Source organism: Pan troglodytes, chromosome 4, assembly GCF_028858775.2.
Source record: "Pan troglodytes isolate AG18354 chromosome 4, NHGRI_mPanTro3-v2.0_pri, whole genome shotgun sequence".
Classification (NCBI taxonomy): Eukaryota; Metazoa; Chordata; class Mammalia; order Primates; family Hominidae; genus Pan; species Pan troglodytes.
This window is the reverse complement of record NC_072402.2, coordinates 100,584,630-100,606,561: the sequence shown is the minus strand read 5'-3', so window position 1 is coordinate 100,606,561 and position 21,932 is coordinate 100,584,630. Positions and strand designations below refer to the sequence as shown.

General features: G+C 36.3%; 1 protein-coding gene across 16 annotated transcripts in view; it reads right to left on the bottom strand.

Annotated features, from left to right (window-relative positions):
• PAM (peptidylglycine alpha-amidating monooxygenase) overlaps nt 1–16,682 on the bottom strand; it is a 170,374-nt gene extending 153,692 nt beyond the window's left edge. For all 16 annotated transcript variants that reach the window (XM_016953561.3, XM_054684497.2, XM_063811453.1 and 13 more), the window contains exons 1-2: nt 16,552–16,682; nt 15,441–15,561 (exon numbers count right to left, since the gene is read on the bottom strand). In XM_016953561.3, coding sequence (XP_016809050.3) covers nt 15,441–15,561; nt 16,552–16,640 — 210 coding nt within the window. In that variant the 5' untranslated portion in view covers nt 16,641–16,682. The remainder of the gene's footprint in view (nt 1–15,440; nt 15,562–16,551) is intronic.
• Between the last annotated feature and the right edge of the window lie 5,250 nt (nt 16,683–21,932).

Below are 21,932 nucleotides of genomic sequence, written 5' to 3'. Positions count from 1 at the left end.
GTGGGAGAAAATCTTCACAATCTATACATTTGACAAAGGACTAACTTCCAGAATCTACAAGGAACTCAAACAAATCAGAAAGAAAAAAAAAATCCCATCAAAAAGTGGCTAAGGACATGAATAGACAATTCTCAAAAGAAGATATACAAATGGACAAGAAACATGAAAAAATGCTCAACATCCCTAATAATCATGGAAATGCAAATCAATATCACAATGTGATACCACCTTACTCCTGCAAGAATGGCCACAATAAAAAAAATCTATAAAATAATAGATGTTGGTGTGGATGTGGTAAAAAAGGGAAAAGTTTTATACTGCTTGGTAGGAATATAAACTAGTACAACCACTATATAAACAGTGTGTAGATTCCTTAAAGAACTAAAAGTAGAACTACCATTTGATCCAGCAATCCCACTACTGGGTAGCTACCCAGAGAAAAAGAAGTCATTATACAAAAAAAGATACTTGCACACTTCGCAATTGCAAAAATATGGAACCAGCCCAAATGCCCATCCAACAATGAGTGGATAAAGAAAATGTGGTGTATATATATATATATTCCACGATGGAATACTACTCAGCCACAAAAAGGAATGAAATAATGGCATTCACAGCAACCTGGATGGAACTGGAGACCTTTATTCCAAGTGAAGTAACTAAGGAATGGAAAACCAAACATCATATGTTCTCACTCATAAGTGGGAGTTAAGCTATGAGGATGCAAAGGCATAAGAATGATACAACGGACTTTGGGAGAAAAGGTGGGAAGGAGATGAGGGATAAAAGACTAAACACTGGGTACAGTGTACACTGGTCAGGTGATAGATGCACGTAAGTCTCAGAAATCACCACTAAAAAACTTATTCACGTAACCAAAGAAACACCACATGTTCCCCCAAAACCTATTGAAAAAAAAAAAAAAGATAGGATCACACTTTTGCACGTGACTCTGTGGTTTGTTTTTCTCACTTAATATATAATGGCAATATTTCTAGGGCAAAAGATGTAGTTCTAACTCAGACTTTCATTTATTGCATAAAATTCCATAGAATGATCTCCCAAAATTTTAAGGATATGAGTAGTTTTACTTTAGAAGATAACTCTACTTTCCTAAAAAGCTTGTAGCAGTGCACCCTCCCACCAGCAATGTATGAAACTGTCCCATGTCTTCCCATCCTTAAAAGCTCTGTATATCTATTTTTTTTTATTATACTTTTTTAGGGTACATGTGCACATTGTGCAGGTTAGTTACATATGTATACATGTGCCATGCTGGTGCGCTGCACCCACTAACTCTTCATCTAGCATTAGGTATATCTCCTAATGCTATCCCTCGCACTTAACTGTCTTGTAAATGGGCAAAGCCTTTTCAGAAGGCAGTTTGGCAGAATTTATAAAAACATATGCAGAAAAAAAAAGCTCTGTATATCATAGCTCTTTTGAATTTCTGCAAAATTAATGGGTAAAAAAAAATAGTAACTTTTTTCCCTTAATTTATCTGATTATTCACACGAACGAATTTTTGTCATTCTTTTACATTAATATTCCTAATTTACTTTTCTTTTGGGCTGCTTGTCTTCTTCAAAATCTATAGGAACTCTTTATATACGTAGTATTTTAACTCTTTTTCTGCCATATGCGTGTTTTTCTCAGTGTTTTTGGTTAAATAATTCTCATCTTTAGAAGTCTGTGTGTGTGTGTGTGTGTGTGTGTGTGTATGTATAAAAATTATTTTTTAATTTTCCAGTCTCTTCTACAGTTAGTGGTCTGTTAAGTTTTTAAATATCTTCTTATATACATTTCAGTTATTTTTCTAGAAAACCATCCATTTCCTCAAGATTATAAAATATACTGACACACAGTTGCACATAACAGTGTCTAAAAATTCCTTTTATCCTTTCTAACTTTTAATAATGCATAATTTTTGGCATTTAAGAAATGCTTGGCTTGCCATGAGTTTATTTTAAAGGACATTTCAAAGAAATAATTTATTTTGTTGATGTTTTCCATTTTTAAACCTATTTATTATTTTTAGCTTGTATCACTTCATTTCTTTTTATTGATTTTAATATTTATCTTCATTTCTTAAGTTGACTTTGTATTTGTATTTTCATTCTATTTTTCATTTTAAAGGAATTTATGGCTATTAATTTTTCTCTGAGTACTTCATTAGGGTCTCATGGGTTTTATTATCCAGGATTTTCCTTACTGGATACTACTAAAGAGTCATTACCCTCTAGACCATTTAAATTTCAGGTTTGATCTTCTCCTTGTTCCAGGGATTGTGCAGAAAAAATGGTCCTTAATTTCTAAGTAGCTAAGTCTTCCATGACATCATTTCTTGGTCTATTTCTAGTTTTACTGAATTATGAGTGGACATGAGTTTAAAAATTCTAATTATTATAGTCAACTAATATTTGTTAATATTCTGCTACGTAATTTTTATAAATATTCTCTATGTATTGGGAAAGAATTTATATTCTCTTCCCCAAATATAAATTTTATCTACATTTATATGTTAGATTATATTTACTATGTGTTAAATGCAGTCATATGTCACTTTTTTTTTTTTCCTTGAGACAGATTGTCACTCAGTTGCCCAGGCTGGAGTGCAGCAGCACACTCTTAGCTCACTGCAACCTCCACCTCCCAGGCTTAAGGGATCATCCCACCTGAGCCTCCCAAGTAGCTGGGAAAGCAGGCATACACCACCATGCCCAGCTAATTTTTTTATTTTTTGTAGAGATGAAATTTCATTACGTTGCCCAGGCTAGTCTCAAACTCATGGGCTCAAGTGATCCACCTTCCTTGGCTTCCAAAGGTGCTGGGACTACAGACGTGAGCCACGGCACCCAGCCAGTCATAGGCCACTTAACAATGGGAATATGTTCTGAGAAATGTGTCAGGCAATACTGTCATTGTGCAAACATCGGAATGTACTTACACAAACCTAGATAGATGATATAATCTACTACACACCTAGGTTATATGGTATGGACTATTACTTCTAGGCTGTAAGCCTGTACAGCATGATACTACACTAAATATTGGAAGCAATTGTAACACAATGGTATTTGTATATATAGGATACTGTATTACACCATTCTCGCATTGCTATAAAGAACTACCTGAGACTAGGTAATTTATAAAGAAAAGAGGTTTAATTGGCTTACAGTTCTGCAGGCTGCACAGGAAGCATGGCTGGGGAGACCTCAGGAAACAATCATGGCAGATGGCAAAAGGGGAGTAGGCACATCTTACATGGCCAGAGAAGGAGAATACAGCAAAGGGGGAGGTACTACACACTTTTAAACAACTAAATTTCATGAGAACCCACTTACTGTCACTGGAACAACAAGGGGGAAATCTGCCCCCGTGACCCCATATCCAATCACCTCCCACCAGGCCCCTCCTCCAACATTGGGGATTACAATTTGACATGAGACTTAGGCAGGGACACAAATCCAAACCATTTCAGGTACTTACTATGAATGGAGCTTGAAGGACTGGAAGTTTCTCTGGGTGTGTAGGTGAGTGAATGTGAAGGCCTAGGACATTACTGTACACTACTGTAGACTTTATAGACACTGTACATTAGGCCACAACACATTTATTTAAGCATTTTTCTGGATGGGCGTGGTGGCTCACGCCTGTAATCTCCCAGCACTCTGGGAGGCCGAAGCGGGCGGATCACGAGGTCAGGAGATCGAGACCATCCTGGCTAACATGGTGAAACCCCGTCTCTACTAAAAAAATACAAAAAATTAGCTGGGTGTCGTGGCAGGCGCCTGTAGTCCCAGCTACTCGGGAGGCTGAGGCAGGAGAATGGCGTGAACCTGGGAGGCGGAGCTTGCAGTGAGCGTAGATCTTGCCACTGCACTCCAGCCTGGGCGACAGAGCAAGACTCTGTCTCAAAAACAAAAAACAACAAAAAAAGAATTTTTCTTTCTTCAATAATAAATCAACCTTAGCTTACTATAACTTTTTACTTTATAAACTTATTACTTTTTAAACTTTTTGACTCATATAATAAAATTTAGCTTAAAAAACAAACATTACATAGTTGTATAAAGATATTTTCTTTATGTCTTTATTCTATAAGCATTTTTCTATTAATTTTTTTTTTTTACTTTAAACATTTTTGTTAAAAACTAAGACACAAACACACACTTTAGCCTAGGCCTGCACAGGTCAAGATTATTTAATAGCACTATCTTCCACCTCCACATCCTGTCCTCTTGGAAGGTGTTCAGGGGCAATAACATGCATGGAGCTGTCACCTCCTACAACAATGCCTTCTTCTCAAATACCTCCTGAAGGACCTGCTGGAGGCTCTTTTAAAATAAACCTTTTTTTTTTTTAAGAAGTAGAAGTAGTACACTCTAAATAATGATAAAAAGTATAGTATAGTAAATACATAAGCCAGTAACATAGTCGTTCATTATCAAGTATTATGTACTATACAGAATTGTATGTGCTATACTGTTACATAACTGGCAGTACAGCAAGTTTGTTAACAGCAGCATCACCACAAAAATGTGCCTGATGAAGTTATGAAAACTACATCACTAGGTGATAGGACTTTTTCAGCTCCATCATAATCTTCAGTCCCTTTGATTGAAACATCATTATGAAGAACATGACTGTATATATAAAATTATTCTATTGACTGAAATATTCAAATATTATATATTTGCCTTTTGAGATCTATTTGATACACCAAATATCTTACAGAGGGATATTTATGTATTAATAATTATAGAGGGATTATTCCTTTATAATTATATATAGAGATTTTAACCAACTTCACTGAATTTTTTTTCTTTTTTTTTGAGAAAGGGTCTCACTCTGTCATATAGGCTGGAATGCAGTGTGACAATCATAGTTCACTGCAGCTTCAACTCCCTGGGCTCAAGTGAGCCTCCTGTCACAGCCTCCTGAGTAGTTAGGACTACAGGCACACACCACCACGCCCAGCTAATTCTTTTAAATTTTTGTAGAGATGGGGATCTCTCCATGTTGCCCAGGCTGGTCTCAAACTCCTGGCCTCATGCAATCCTCCTGCCTCAGTCTCCCAAAGTGTTGATTACAGGTGTGAGCCACTGCATGCAGCCCAATTTGAATTTTTATTTTAAATGTTTGACAGTGATGGTATCTTATGACTATAGTGTATAAATTTTTCTCTCTTAGCAAATTGTACCTTTAATAATTACTAGTTTCTTTTAAAGACAAAATTATAAAAGTTGAGGTTCTGAATACTTCATCTGTTTACAGCCCTATTTCTAGAATGGTAGCTTTACAGGAATTCTAAACTTTTGTTTCCAAGTCTCTCTCCCTACCTCCTGAACTACATTCTTCAAATCCTGCTGCCTCCATAAATATTTTCTAAATAAAGCAAGAGAGAAATGTAGATTCTAACCTGTTTCCATAATGTGCTCTAGAAAATTATGATTGCAGTCCTGACTAAAATACTGTTGCAATTACTCTCTTTATTCCCAGGTTGATCCTCTGTAATTCTTTATTTCAAGTATTCTCATGTATTTATCATATAGGGCCTTGCATTAGCTACTTGCTAACATTTCTTAACTAATCCATTGTAATGTAGTTCAGGGCAGAAATGTTAATAACTAAATTTACTGAGCATTTACTGTGCTTTACACATATTAATTTACTTAACTGCAATCCTATCAGATAGGAACTATTATTACCCCAATTTTACAGATGAGAAAACTAAAGTTATAGTTTAAGTATCTTGCCTAAGGTCTTGCAGCCAGCAAGTGGTGGGACAGAGTTCTGATTTGTTTTGTATCTATAATGACTGACAAATATTATCTCCTTGACTAAACCATAGCCAGGCTCCTCCAAGCCCTCTTCTTGACTAGGCCTTCACCTTGGCTTACAAAGACTTGAACAAACACTAACAGTTTCTAACAGCTCAATGCCATATCCCTAAGATGACTCTAGCTCCGCTTAAAGTGCTTGCTTGAGAAGACTCAAGGCTGCCAAAAAAATCTACTGTTTGCTCTAGCCAATACCTGAGAATACAGCCTTTGCCTTCCAGTCTCTGTGATGGGATGGAATCATAGCTTCAGTAATTTCCAGCTAGCAAACACAGCTGGCCCCATCGGGTTTACGCCAACTAACCTTTTGTAATGTTTTACTTCCCTGACTCTACTGAGCCCCCATATACTACTTTTTCCTACTCCCTAATTCTCCCTTTAAAATGCCCAGTTACTTCTGTAAAATCCATTGTTGATTAAAATCTGTCCCTACTACTTTAGGAATGTCCAGCTTTGTTTATCTATGACACTATTTATAACACAGAAATGAGGGATGAGAGACACAAAAGTGGGAAAGGGGGCCAGAAAAGATGCAGGGCTTTGGAAGGAGCTATATAGTCTCGGGTTTAAATGTGAGTGGTGCAGGAAACTCTTCAATGGTATTAGTAGAAGAGCAATGTGCTCTGACTTCTGTTTTAATAGAATCTTTGTGGCTGCTGAGTGGAGCACAGATTGCAGGGGTACACGGGTACAAGGTAGGTCAGTTAGGAGGGATATTATAATAATCCAGGAAAGAGAGGATGGTGCTTGGGCCAGAGTTGAAAAGATGGCTGTTGTGAGAAAAGGCTGGAATTTGGAAGATATTTGGAAGATAGGATGAAAAGAATTTACTAGCATATTGTTTACAGGCTCTGAGGGAGAAAAGAACCATAAATAAAGACTCTAGTGTATTTGGCCAAGAGAAATTATACCACGGGAATTGCCATCTAGTGAGGTGGAGAGCTCTGAAATACAATATTCCAAATAAGAGAACTCTTGTTTATAATCATTTACTCATGAAAACTGAATAGGTAACTAAGGAACAAAGATCAAAGCACTGTTAACCTTGCATTGGTATTTTTATTCTTTCTGTTCTGTAAGTCAGAAGACATTGTTCATGAGATGCCAAAGGTTAAATCCATTTATTAGCCTAAATGGCATATTCAATTGTTTCTATCAGCGACTGGGAAACTTCAGCCTGTGGGTTGGCTGCCTCTTCTAGTAAACACAGTTTTCCATTGAGACAAAGCCAAGCCATTCATTTACATAGTATCTATAGCTGCTTTCTAACTACAACAGTCAAAACAGAACCTATATGGCTCACAAGTCAAAAATATTTATTATATGACACTTCTTTAAGAAAGAATTTGCTGACCTCTAGTTTAGATTTAGACAAGAATAACAAAAAAAAAAATTCTTGATTGCAAAGCATCTTTTAACAGCCAAGTGACCAAGAATATCTTGCCAGAATTCAGATTAGTAGCATGTCTTTCTACATACGCATTAGAAGATATAAGAAAAAGTTATTCAAGGATTTAGGATGGGCTGGGCACAGTGGCCCACACCTGTAATCCCAGCACTTTGGGAGACCGAGGCAGGATGATCACTTGAGCTCAGGAGTTTGATACCAGCCTGGGAAACACAGCAAAACCTCATCTCTAAAAGAAATAAAAAAATTAAGCCGGGTATGGTGGTGTGTGCCTGTAATTCCAGCTACTCAGGAGGCTGAGATGGGAGGATCCTTTGAGCCCAGGAGGTTGAGGTAGCAGTGAGCTTTGATTGTACCACTGCATTCAGCCTGGGTGACACAGTGAGATCCTACCTCAAATAATAATAATAATGATAATAATTTAGGATGAAGCCAGTAACGTATATTTTGTTTAATAAAAGAGAGCTTATATTTTACAATATATGTAGAATAAAAATATATGTGTGTGTGTATAGACACACACCTGCACACATAAAAACACATATAGTAAAATTCTGTGGGAGACAGATCATTAACAGATTGGCAGCACAGAATTACAAAATGAACCATGGGTTTCAGATTCAAGTAAATCTGTATTTAAATCCTTGTTCTCCTATTTACTGGCTATTTGCTATGAACACGTTATTAATCTCTTTTAGTTTCAACTTTTAATATAAAAAGTGGGGAAAATAATGCCTTGAACACAGACTTTTTATGGGAATTAATGAGACAATGTACGTAAAGTGCCCAATATAGTAGTGTTACATAATGAATACTCACTAAGTATGTTTTCTCCTTTAAAATATTTACTAGGAAAAAAAATAAAAAGCAAAAGGACTCTGAACCTTATTGAGAAAATAGGTGATCATAGGAGTCTTTTACACTGTAGCTAATTTTAAAATATTCTCAAGCATCATGTTAATTCAAACATACTCAAAATTGATTGAAAATAATTTTCAATTTCTTATTTTTTATAAGAAATAAAAAATCTGTTTCTCATTTTTTATAAAGAAAGGAAAAAATGGTCAATGTATACTCATACTTGCAGTTCTGAACCCAGATATGTAGCATGTTTCTATTATTAAAAAAAACATTGTTAATAGTTCAATCGTATCTTCCCTAAGAGAACGTTAAATAAGTTTCAGTAAAAATAAAGAGGAAGTATCATAATTTAAACAATTGACAGTGGATGACAAGTGACTTTAATTTGTCGTTTACAAAAGCCATTTAACATTTTTGTAATCTACTTAATTCATATACTTGACACTTGCCGACAAAGCAGAGTAAATATACAAATAGATCTAATCTGAGATTTTGACATGTATTGTTTTAAATGACATCAATCCTGAGCTCTCAAAATAGAAAGGGAAAAAAGAATGAATGTGTTGCAGCTAAATAAACAAAAAAAGGGCTTGGTGGCCATCCTTTCTAATAATGATGCTATTTTCTTTGCTATTAGCTTTCCCATTGGTAAAATGAAGATAATATTAGTTTCTCAATTTGGGGAGGGAGGAGATACAGCATTTTATTTTGTTGCTCTCTTCACAAATCTTGTAATTTTATACACATTGCATAAGTCTTTCTAAATAAAAAGTAAATGGTAGTCTAGAATTAGGATGTTTCTCAATATGCCTCCTTCAATAGGAAGATCACCATGCTAGTTTTATTTTCTGTGAAAGGAGAAAAAAAATAGAAGAAAACGAAACACTAAAAGCCACGACTCATATTCATTTTAAGACAATGACTTAATGCAATCAATCTTCACCCAGGATTCTTCTTTCTAGAGGCTGGCCACTGGAGCGACTTTTATCTTTCACATTCGTGGCAGATGTCGTTTATAGGTCGCTGCACCGTTTCCCATCAAGTCCCAATGTGGTCTCATAATTCTTAACACTTTCCAGGCAGCTCTTCCCAATCAAATGTATTTGACTCAAGAAGTAACCCTCATTTGCTATGTCTACTCTGCTGTACAGATTCAATTAGACGAGGGTCGGGCCTGTAGTGGTGGACAGATCACAGCACTAGGGAAGGTAGGCTGGACCATGGCTGCTGACCACACAGAGGTAATAAGGAAATCCATGGGGCTCCTGGAGTTGGATGGGGATCTTCTTTAGGCACTTCCCAGCAATCGCACAGCTGCTTTGCAAAGAGCTTGGATCCATTTTCTCAAAAAGAGTATAATAGATATCCCACCAGCTGGTGCCCAAAAGGCTGTTGGTTTTCTCCCCTTCTGCAGTGAGGTTTAAACTCAAAGTCAAGCTAGCCTATGAGGGGAAACAGAAAAATGGTGGTGTGGGGTGTCTCCCTTCCTTTTATTCTTATGTCCAAGAGAAAGACTGAAATTTTAATTTCAAAAGAATACAAATATTATATACTAACAACTAGAGAAAAGATAAGGAAATCACAACCCCTAAAGTACTAAAAACTTATTCCAGTAAAGTCTCATTTTTTTCTGGAGTCCTTGCTAATTTTTTTTTTTTGTAACTTTTATTTTAGGTTCAGGAGTACATATGTAGGTTTGCTATACAGGTAAATTGTATGTCATGGGGGTTTGGTGTACAGATTATTCCCTCACCCAGGTAAAAGCATAGTAGGCTGTAGGTAGTTTTTAAATCCTTTCCCTCCGTCCACCCTCCACCCTCAAGTAGGCCCCGTTGCTAATTTTACTCTGAGTTTTTAGCACTGACTGAGGATACGTACATCTTTTTTACATAATGATGGAATTAAAAAATATATAGACCTAATGTTATTGTAGCCTCAAAACTAGACAAAAGCCAAGCTTCTGAACAACTAACTAACATACATACAAAGTCTAATTTAATTAGCATTCTGAATTTAATAAAAACAATTCTGCGTTTAACTTGTATATTACCTCTGATAAAACAGATATTCTGAGCAACTGCCACTTATAAATGATGTTATGATTATGGTTTGATATTTTAAAACTGATTCCTTACAGGAGTGCAGAAAGAAAAGCCCATGAAAGCTGGGTTCTTTTTACAGATTATGTATGTATTGTGGAGGCAAGGGAATCTCTTCCTCATGTTAGAAAATGAAGAAGTTAAAGTACGTTACTTAACGTTTTCTAATGACTGTTAATTTGAGAAAACAGCAAAGTGAAACACAGTGGGAAGATTTTGAGAACATTTTGTAGGAGTATTTTGTTCATTCTGGTTTCATTTCAACGACAACATTCTTTCATCAATATTTTAAAATAAGTAATAACTTAAGATTCTAATTTCAGGTTTTTCAACCTGTTGCTCTGGGGTATCTGCTGTGATTCTTAAACTCAGAATTGTTCTGATTCCTGGCAATAGATATATGTGCTTAGATACACAGGGATAGGCTGCTTTCTGATTTCAATGCATGATCTGAAGAGTCCTTTAAAAGACAAATGCTGAATGAGACAAGAATTTGCAAGAGGTTCAGAAAGGGTAAGATGTATTTCTTCACAGTTCTCAAATCATCACTGCCAAAATAAGGGAGGAAAATGATTACACTAATGACAGCCTAAAACATCTTCATTGAAAGAAATTCAATTAATATAAGGCTTTAAGAAATTAGGCTCAAGGAAGATATTTAATTTGGTAAAATCATTTAATTTTTGCAAATTTGTTTGCACTTGTAAGTTCTTAAGCTAAGAACACAGAGGACCTAAGTTGAGCAAATAGCAAATAAATAGAATGCTACATAAACCTAGGATTTGAAAGTACTTACATTAGATAAAAGTGTTTTTTAAATAAGGTCAATGTATAAAGTCCTTAGGAAAGTAGACACAAAAAAAATCAAGGCTTATTTCAAATATACATGTATATATAATATATATAAATGTATTATATATAATATATATTTTTATATATATATAAAATAAAAGGTTTCAAACCGATGAGAGTTCTTTTAATAACTTCTCCTCCAAGCAATATAAAGATGTATAAGAATTTCTGAGAAAAGCATATCTATTCTCAGTGTTCCATTTATTCTCTTATGATAGGTCCATTTTTAATGAAAACAAGTACTTATGAATACTTAAGGACACTGAAAGATTTACTTCTTTGAGTACTTTATCCAGGTTTCTCTTGCCTAGGTTTGTACTTTCTATTTTCTTCATTTGGTTCACTTTCATCTCCTTCACAATTATTGCAATGTCTTAGCTTCTCCATGAAGCCATTGCTGAAAGCCTAAGGGTTAGCAATTTCTTTCTAGTGTCAAGGTGCGTTCACATTTCCCTGAACACACGTAATAATAATATTAGTATACATTTTCTGAGATCTTATCATGTGCAAGGCAACTGAACATTATGTCACTCAGTCTTCAGAACAACCTTGGTAGTGTAGGATAATAAACTATTATTATCCTTTCTACAGAAGAAGGAACAGGACTAGCCAGTTAAGAAACAAATTTGAGTTGAGACTGCAAGAGCTGAGGCCAGATGCTGTCAGCCCAGCCCCAATGCCTCTGTTTAACCCCTGGATTTGAGTTAGATTTAGGCAATAAACATTATGGAAAACCATTGTAATTATACCTTTATTTATTTTGAAATCCAACACCAAAGGGATAGTTAACATGTCAAATTGATATCACCATACTATGACCATGAACTGGCAGTTTATCAAATTCTTTTGTTTTTTGATATGAGAGTTGGTGACAGCAAAAGTCCAGTGGGTCCTGGGTGAGAAAGGGAATCAAATAAGAAAGAAACAGTGCTAAAAGAGGAGTCTCAAGATATCACCACTTCATGGCTCTGCTGGATTTGAAGCCAGTGCCATGGAACACCAGATCCTGACTTTATCTCTATGATAGGCTATTTAAAACTCGCCTACTCTTCTCTCTAATCTTCCCAAAGGCTGGAAAAACACCTATTAACAGAGATTAAACACTGATTATCCATTTCTAAAAAAGGATGGAAACTATTTTCAAATTTTTTAAGTCAGAGAAGAGACAGAATGAGCTTACTTTGATTATAAAATTGATATTGCAACAGATAATAAACCACTTTTCCCAGACTCACTGGATCTAGTTTAATGGGAGAAATTTTTAATTGCCACTTTAAAGTCCTGTGGTATGGCAGAATGGCAACTCAGAGGCCTGACATGACTGGATATCCTTGATAAGACACTAATCTAGGCTTGTATTCCATCTGTAAAATTAGTTAGTTGCACTATCTGTATTATGTCTAAGGTTCTTTCCACCTCTGTTCTACATCTGCTTGTTTCTCTATCTAAGCCTACCTAACAATCTCAAGTTTTCCAAAGAAAGGATACACATAAGATGTATTGATATAGCTTTCATTATTGCCAAAACTTAAGATGTACTTTATTTTAAAAAAATCTTGTGGAATGAATACATTTCTTTAATCAACATGATGTCTCTCAATTCCCAACTCAAGTTCTTCTCTGTTCCTTCTTTAAATTTTGTTGCTCTTTTTGATTGTCTGCGATCAAAAAAAAAAAAATCCTCTGCCATTTAACTCAATGTCTTTCCTTGTTTTCACATTTTCCTTCAACCTCTATTCTTTTATGATTTTTAGATCTTCTATCTTCATAGTCTAGTTATTCCTGATTTTTTTCCTTTTATTTTTGTTCTTGATCATTCCATTTTCTTGGACCTTTTTTTCATTTTGTTTTTTGGTCAACTCTTCTTATTTCCCTTCTACCTTTTGTTTCTTCCCTCTAATATGTTTTCATTATTCTGTCTTGCTTTTTTTCACCTCCTTTCCTCTTAAGGACTTGTGTAAAACTTTGGTTTTATCTTCATTTTAAGAAAATAATACTTTCTTCAAAAGTACTTACGGCATCAGAGCTCTTGGTCTTCCTCACTAGAACACCAAATTCAGAAGGAAAGAGGTTCTGAAGGTTCTGTATCCACCTCTTCCTGGGCATATTCAATGGATAGTCTACCATTTCTCATAAAAGTTTACAAAGTATAAGATCTGTATGTCAGCTGAACCAAGTTACATACTCATGGCACATGGTCAATAGAGAGTGATGGGAAAAAAATGGAAGAAATATTCAACAAGCAGTTCTGAGCTGTCAGGCAGAGCAACTGAATCATTTACCCAGTAGTTTCAGTTGCAAGTAAGACAAAACCCAACTCAACTTTATTCAAACCAGAAAGGCTAACATAACTGAACACTGCATAAGTAGTGACGTCACCAAGCATCTACATTCTTTCAATCTCTCTGCATTGCCCTCTATGGTGTTAGTTTTATTATAGGCATGGCTCCCTCATGAATTCAGCAGACCCTAGCGAGACAAGCCTACTGCTCACATGCAACAGAAAAATACATTCTCAGCAAAAGTCCTAAGATTTGAATGGTCTAAATCACACACTTTCTTTTGAACCAATCATTGTGGAAAGGGAGGCGGGATACAGTCAATTATCAATCACGGTCCATGTGTTCCATCTCTGGAGTCTGGGTAGGAAGCTCTTGGGAATCACATAGTCTCAGAGAAGGAGCAAGGAGGCAACCAGCTATTTGCTGGAAAGGCAACCAGCAAATATGCACTGCATGAGGCCAAGGTGAATACAGATAGTGCAAAATAAAAAGCAATTATTTAAACAATGTATGTTCTTTCCCCATGGAGTTATTTTGATAATTATAGGATTATAAAAATGAACACATTTTACCTTATGAAAATGGAGCTCCTCCATGACTTTTTATAAACAATTCCTCTAAGATCTGTTTCTGAGATTACTGACCCCATCACAGTTGCCCATTATTATTGTTAAGTAATTTAAATGTTATTACTCTTAAATAATGAGAAGAAAGAATAACAATAATAATGAACCAAACAAAAGACTATTTGATAAAATAATGATATTCTTGTGGGGAAAGAGTGCTTGAAAACCCAATTAGTGGATATTTAAAAAAAAATACATTCAGTTCAAGCAAATACAGGTGGGAAACCCAGTTTTAAAAGTGAGAAAAGAGGCACACTTCATAAGTGAGCAACTGTTGTTCTTCTCTCCTAGTCTCAATCTCATTACACTTTTTGCAGTTAAATACTAAATAAAAAGCTTATGAAATTAAAAGCTAGCACAGTAACAACTGAATGCATGGAAAGTCATCTGCATGGTCATTTGGGGATGAGGAGGAAGTGAAAGTCATTTTTACAGTGGTAGTTAGTTATAGACAATCATACACAGGTCTTCAAATAAATGAATGCCAATTCTTAGTCCCGAAAAAAGGCCCATGTGTATTCTCTAAAGCTTCTGGATGTCAATTGCAAAGGGAATTCTGCCTAATAAGTAGAATACGAATACCTTTATTTTCCTAGTACTGAAAATAAAATAAAAAAGAAAAGAAAAATAGAATGTTATCTGCAACAATGAGTCATCAGCCACTGCAGCTCTACAATATCCAGGTCTTTCCCTGTCTCTGCAGCCCTTCAAAAGGAGGGGACTATTTTTTAATGACACACATAAATCCCTGCACTGCCTGGCTGCAAAGCATAATTAATTCTGGCCTTTTTATGCTTAATGAAACACCTTGCACACATGACAGCAGTGGGTTTGAGCTTCTTGCGTGTACCTAAAAGAGGGAAAGCCCTAGCAGCAACCTAGTTCTACACAAAATGCTCTGTAAGTCACATTTATATGAGCTTTGCCATTATTTCAAAATACATCTCTTACAACGAGCAAGTCAGGTTAAAGAAAACTCACAATCAGCCACCTGTATGAACAGTTTTCTTAACTTTTAAAAGAGTGGAATGTTTTGTTTTTCAAATTCTTAGCAGTAAACACGTTTTTATTTCTTGACTTGTGGTTGCAATAAAAGGATATTTAAACAAACTAGCTTAAATGCAGCTGCTCAATATCATTTTCCTTTATTAGAATAATTTTTCATATTTTAATGCGTACTTGCATGCTGCATTACAGAGGCTATTACTCCACAGAGAATCTCAAAATGTAAATTTTCGACATTCCATTTCAAACCACAAGTAAAATTTTAAAAACAAAATTTAAGTGAAAGATTCACCTTGAAAGACTTAACCCTCTTTAAAATATTCAATTATTCTAGCCTTAGCTGGAGTCTTGAAAGCAAATGCCTACGTTTAAAGAAGTTCCTACAGCTGTAAATGCAGTTTCCTTACTTTAATTATAGATTGTATCCAGAACAAGTGAATAATGAAAGACAAAATTCCTCTCACCTGTTTAGGTGTAACCCCAGGCATGCGAATATCCAATGCAAAATCTGATGAATCAATAGGAACTACCGGTCTGGTGGTACCAAGACATTCATTGGAAAATGGTCTGGTAGTTTCTTTAAACCTTAAAAAAGAGGGCAATTTCAATATTCTTGAACATAATGGAATCTAAACTCAACATGAGAAGGGGAAAGAAAGGAATTCTATGACCTTAAAGATGATTGATTTAAACCCAATGAAAACTCTAAAGATGTGATGACTACACAATGTTCGTAAACATACTCAGATTTTCATTTTATAGTCCAATAACAATATATACCTAATTTGTAAACAAAATATAACCAATGCAATCAACCAGGCTACATTTAAAACTCCATTCAATAAAAACTTGTTTTTATTGAAAATTTATAAAAAATTATGTCATATAAAAATATATGTCAAAACATATATCTGTTTCAAGTTAATGAAGATATAGTATTAATACATTACAAATTATCACAGGCATGCCAATTTTCTAATGGCAGAAATATTAACCATGACCCAGTAAAAATTTCTGTAACTATTTTCAGTGTCCAGAATTACTAGCTAGAAACAAGAAAGCCAACCATAATCTTGCTAGGAGGCAGAGCTGTTAGGAGGAAGAAATAAAAGACTGCGATGTGAATTACAAATGTACAAGTACATAAATATTTAATAAGGTAATTATGAGGCGTTTGTATACAGCTCAGTGTTTCCTTGTGAGCTATTACAGTCTATGATCTGCTTCTCCTCGACACTAATGTATCTTTATATTTTATTCTTCGAGCTGTTATAAACAAGCAGGCATTCAAATCTAAGCGAATATATTGTAGTTCCTGAAATATCTCCCCCAGAGGGAGTGATTAGTTTTGGAAATCACAACTTCTAATTGGAGTTTTGAAAGCCAGAACTGCTTGGCTACAATGCAGTGGGCTTTTTCTGCACGGGGGACTTCACAAGAAGTTACTGTGCTAAAATTCCAAGTCATTCCAGCAAAGAACATCAACCTCGTCTATTTTGCCAACACTCAGGTTCATAAAAGTGATTACATTTCTCAACAGCATGCACAGAAAGCACCCGAACAACGAACACCCACCTCTTAAAGACAGAAAGTGGGCTTCGGAAAGCCAAACAGCTGCTTGGAAAAACAAGGAGAACTAGCAGGCTAGGGACGCGGCCAGCCATGTCCACGCCGATCCGACCCCGCCGGGAGAGGACCGGGCAGCGCAGCGCGGGGCTGGGGCTGGCGGTTGGGCAGCGGCGCCGCCAGCAGCCGCTACTTCATGGCCCGGGCACGGCGGGCGTCCTGCGGCGGCCACACACCATCCGCCCGCGAGAGCAGCGAGCTGGCCGCGGCGAGGCGTCTCGGTCACGAGCGGCGGGCAGAAAGCCGTGGGCAGGAGGGACTTTTGTCCGGCCCGCAGGCGGAAGCTTTCCTCCCTCCAGCGCCGCTCGCGGGCCCTGGCGCTGGGGCTAGACGCGCGGGTGCCTTATCACTCCGGAATGACAGGGGCTGTGAGGGGTATCACCCAAACCCGCGTCAGTCATCATTCAGAACCTGCAAAAATAGAAGCAGATAATGGATGACTAACACGTAACAGCATTTGTCCTCAGCAAATCCCAGCTGAGGTTCTTTAATACATTAGTAGTTTCACAAGCTTGCGCCCAAGCCTGGGGAAAATGCTGGTCTCTTGAGCTCCCTCCCCCACAGCCAGCCCCCAAGATTTCAGGAACCCCCACGGCGCAGCCCCTGTAGAGCTGGTGTTCTGTCTTTGCTTGCTCTTCCTCCCTCGGACCCACTCCTGTTTTCTTTTCCTACTTCTTCCCCCCTTTATCCCTCACAGCCACCCCAGTCTGAATTTCTCCTTACTTCCTCTATCACTCCTTTCTCTCACCAAAAATGCTCTAAATACCTCTCTGCTGAATGTAAACATCACACAAATGACCGGCTAAGGCACAAGGAAAAAAACAAAACAAAAAACGAAGAGAGGCAAAGACAAAGCACTGGATACCACAGTAATCAGATAGAAAAAGACTTTGAGAACAAAGCATGTTTATATACATGCATCACAGAGCTACAGATCCAAGAGGAATGATATCTCCTACCAAGAGCTCCCAAGGATCATCACAGAATTGCTCAAGTTCTCAGAATTATTTTAAAACAAACCAAAACTCTACAGCTAACATGATACACAAGATGTAAATGCCCATTTAAAAATCCTGCATCTCATAAGCAAAATAATAATTTTGTACTCATAAGGCATGCCTTCCAAAAGATATCCTTCCTAAGTTTGGAGTTTTACAACATAATTAGAAAGAGTAGGGAGAATCTTAGCTGCCCCCCAAATGAATTTTATCTTCAAAGGTTATCATCAAGAACGTCACATTAATACAAATGAGAGGCCATGAAGAACTAATGTTACAGCTCAACGTTTTATAAGAGGACTCAACTAGGCTAAACTTGAAAATATTCATATTTTGACTGAATATATTTAAGACTATGTTATCAAACCTGCAAATTTTAGTCTGAAGGCATAAATTAAAACTGTATAATTCACAATATAAAAATACTGTACTTCCAAAGAAAGAGATTAAAGTTTTATTTTAGTCAGTAACTATAAACATCGTTCCAAGAATCTCGAATGAATTTGATGGGAAGATGTGTAACAGTAAAAAGAAAAAATAAGGAAAAATCATATCGAAATGTTTCATAGTAATACATCAGCCTCTGGAAATCACAAGATAGTGAAGCTAATCTAAAACAAAACAAAACAAAACAAAAACCTAGAACCAAAACAAATAAAAAAGCACTAACCTTAAATGAAGTGAGATTCTTCATGATAAGTGCTTTCTAGATACCATATACCAAGTATAAATAAAACCTGACTTAACATCCAACCAATTCAAGGATGCTTGAGGCTCACCAGCAGTCAAGGGCCAGCTAATTTACATAAGCAATGACATTTTTAAAAGACTGACAATATTTGTTTGAACTTTCTCTTTGGCTTGCTGTTTGGGCTTTCAGAAACAAAAACCTTCAGCTTTATCCTTATCCTGTGGGTAAAGGAAAGAACTCCTTCTGGAGGAAGAGAAACAATTGGCCGGAAGGCTATGCTATTGCCTTTGCTAGCAACAAAGTATAATCCTATCAAATGACAATACTTCACATTCCCTGAAGTTCTTTAAAATATATATATATATATATGAAGAAGGGATTATATTTTAATATTTTATTCAGAACAGGATTCAAGGACAGTCCCTCTTCCAGTTGGCAAGGAGATTTGGTATTACACAAACACTTGAAAACAAATTAAGTATTAAAATTCTCTAACAGGAACACACCCTTAAGTACTAGCCTTTGAAAAAAATATTCCACTTATCTCTTTGATTTTATTACCTTTGATGTCCCTAAACCACCCACTTAAAGAAAAGGGAATTAAAGTTGTGGGTAGAAGCAAAGTTGGTATTTGTAGCCATGAATAGAACAAAAGGTCTTATAAAAATGAAAGCTAATTATGCTTCTTGTTTCTGGATGACTTGTAAGCTAAAGACGAAATACAAATCATCATATCAAAAAAAGACATGTCCACCTATTTTATTTTTTTATGATTCTGGATAATGTAGAACATATAATAATCAAATTTTATTAGTATTCTTATTTAAAATTTAAAAATTTTAAATATATTTCACATATTTCGTTGAGATAATTCCTTCACTCATCCAAAAAAAAAAAAACCCCTTAGTTTCAATACTTTATACAAAAGATTATAATACATACTGGAGTTTTATAAAATGAATAAAACTAAAAAAGAATATAGTCTATTAAGGGAGATGAGAACTCTACACAGTAACATAAGGTATATTTAGAATGTAGTATTCTATATGAGTACTATAAAAAGAGACTCAGAATTTTGAAGAAGGAAAGAATCCTCAAAAGGAGGTCAAGAAAAAAGAAGAGTAAAAGCAGTATTCAGTGGAAGGGGTGGCTACTGAGCAAGCCTTGGAGGACAGTTAGAGTTTCCACTGTGGGAGGTGGACAATCAGCATTACAGGTACAGGGAAATGGCAGGAGCAAAGGAGCCCAGGTGGGGAACAGAGTATGTTCATAAAGTAATAAAATTTCTGCCTCCTAGACTCAAGCTGCAGGCCCAGATTTACTATTTTATTTGTAATACAAAGCAAATGTTCTGTTTACATATCCATAAAATCTTCAGGTAAGAATGATTTATAACCTATACCTGTATGGATATTAATTCCAGGAGGAGCATTAGTAGGTAGTTAAGTACAGCCTAGTCCAGAAGACCATAAAACTAATTTGGCTCTTACAAAGTAGGCAGTCCATTCCCTCTAATTTTCATTTTTTTTTTTAAAAAAAAAAGATAGCTGGCATTTGTTACTGGTCAAAGAGCCAAATAAATATATTGACCAATTTGACCATTCAGTCGTGTATTCATTTATAAGAGACCCTGTACAGCATAGTGGATACCTGTAAACTGAAGGAAAACTGCCTGATTCCTGGGTCCACTATTTATTAGCTGTGTGAAACTAGACAAGTACCTAACTTCTCTAGCTTCAGTTTCTTCATCTGCAAAATGGACGTAATCATATTACCTACCTCGTAGGGCTATTGCCTTAGAACAGTGCTAGACACATAATAAATGTTCCCTATTATTGTTGCAGCAAATATATATTGAATGCCTGAGACTCTGAATGCTGGGGACGGTGATAATCAAGACAGATAACGTTCCCACTCATAGAAATTACTTTCTGGGGGAGAGAAACAAATAAAAATGACTACCAAACTGTAAATTTCATTTTCTTTTAAGGGGATTTTATGCAGTTTCCTTGAATGACTTACGATTAAACTGATTAAAGGCCACATATCCATTCACATAGCAATTTGACTTCTGAGGATTAATTCTTAGGCAAAAACTGAACAAGGCACAACTATGTTTATAAAAATGTTTACTAGTATTGTTCGTAATAACAAAGACCCGGATGTTTATAATGGCAAAGAATTGAAAGCAATTTAAATGTCCTTCAATAGGAGATTTGCGGAAAAAAAAAACTTATAGTTACAAAAACCAGAATGCTATGCACCCCTTTAAAAAAAAAAAAGACAATATGTGTCTATTTTTAAAGCCAAGGGCAATTTTTTTTTTTTTTTTTTTTTTTGAGACAGGGTCTTACTTTGTCGCCCAGGCTGGAGTGCAGTGGTGCAATTTTGGCTCACTCCAACCTCTGCCTCCCAGACTCAAGCAGTCCTCCTGTCTCAGCCTCCCGAGTAGCCGGGACTACAGACATACACCACCATGTCCTGCTAATATTTGTATTTTTTGTAGAGACAAGTTTTTGCCAAGTTTCCCAGGCTGGTCTCGAACTCCTGAGCTCAAGTGATCTGCCTGTCTCAGCCTCCTGAAGTGCTGAGATTACAGGCATGAGCCACCATTCCTGGCCTCCAAAGTCATATTTTATAACATATTTTTGGCATAACTTAAAAAATTTTTAAAGAACCTGAAACTTACAGAAATGCTGCAAGTATAGTACAAATAACTTTTTTCCATAATCAATTTAGAGTTACTGACCTGATGCTCCATCATCCCTAAACACTTTAGTATAACTTCCTAAAAACAAATATGTTCTACTACATAACCTCAATAAAATCATCAAAGTAAAAAAATTCACATGGATACATTACTAACATCTAATCCTCAGGTTCCAAACTTTGCCCACTGTCCCAATAATGTCTTTTATTAGCAAAATAATCCAGTTCAGAATCAGGTGTTCCAAAGAGAGCTGTCATATCTCCAGTCTGCTTCACTCCAGACAGTTTCTCAGTCTGTCTTCAGCTTCTATGACCTTGACTTTATGGAAGATTATAGGCTAGCTATTTTGCAGAATGCCTCTCAATCAGTGTTTGTTTTATGTTTCATTAGGACCAGATTCAGGTTATGCATCTTTGGCAGGAGTATGACAGAAATGATGGTGTGTTCTTCTTACTACATCTGTGTTAATTGTCCATTGCTGCCTATCTAATTATCCCAAAACATAGTAGGTGAAAACAATAAGCATTCTCTTGCATAGTTTCTGTGTATCAGGAAAAGCTTAGCTGCGAGGTTCTCTTATGAGGTTGTAGTTTAGATGTGAACCAGAACTGCAGTCATCTGAAGGCTTGACTGGAGCTGGAAGATTTGCTTGCAAGATAGCTTGCTCACATGGCTGGCAAGTTAGTGCTGGCTGTTGGCAAAAAAACATGTCTTCAATATGTGGCCTCTCTCTCGGGCTACTTGAGTGTCTTCACAACATCCAGCTGGCTTCCCCCAGAGTGAGCAGTCTTTTATTATGTAGCATCAGAAGCCACATACCATCATTTCTCTAACATCTTGCTGGCTATACAAGTCAGCCCCACCCACTGAAGGAGAAGACCACCCAGGGCATGAATAGCTAGGTGGGGAGGACCATCTGCTTGGAAGCTGG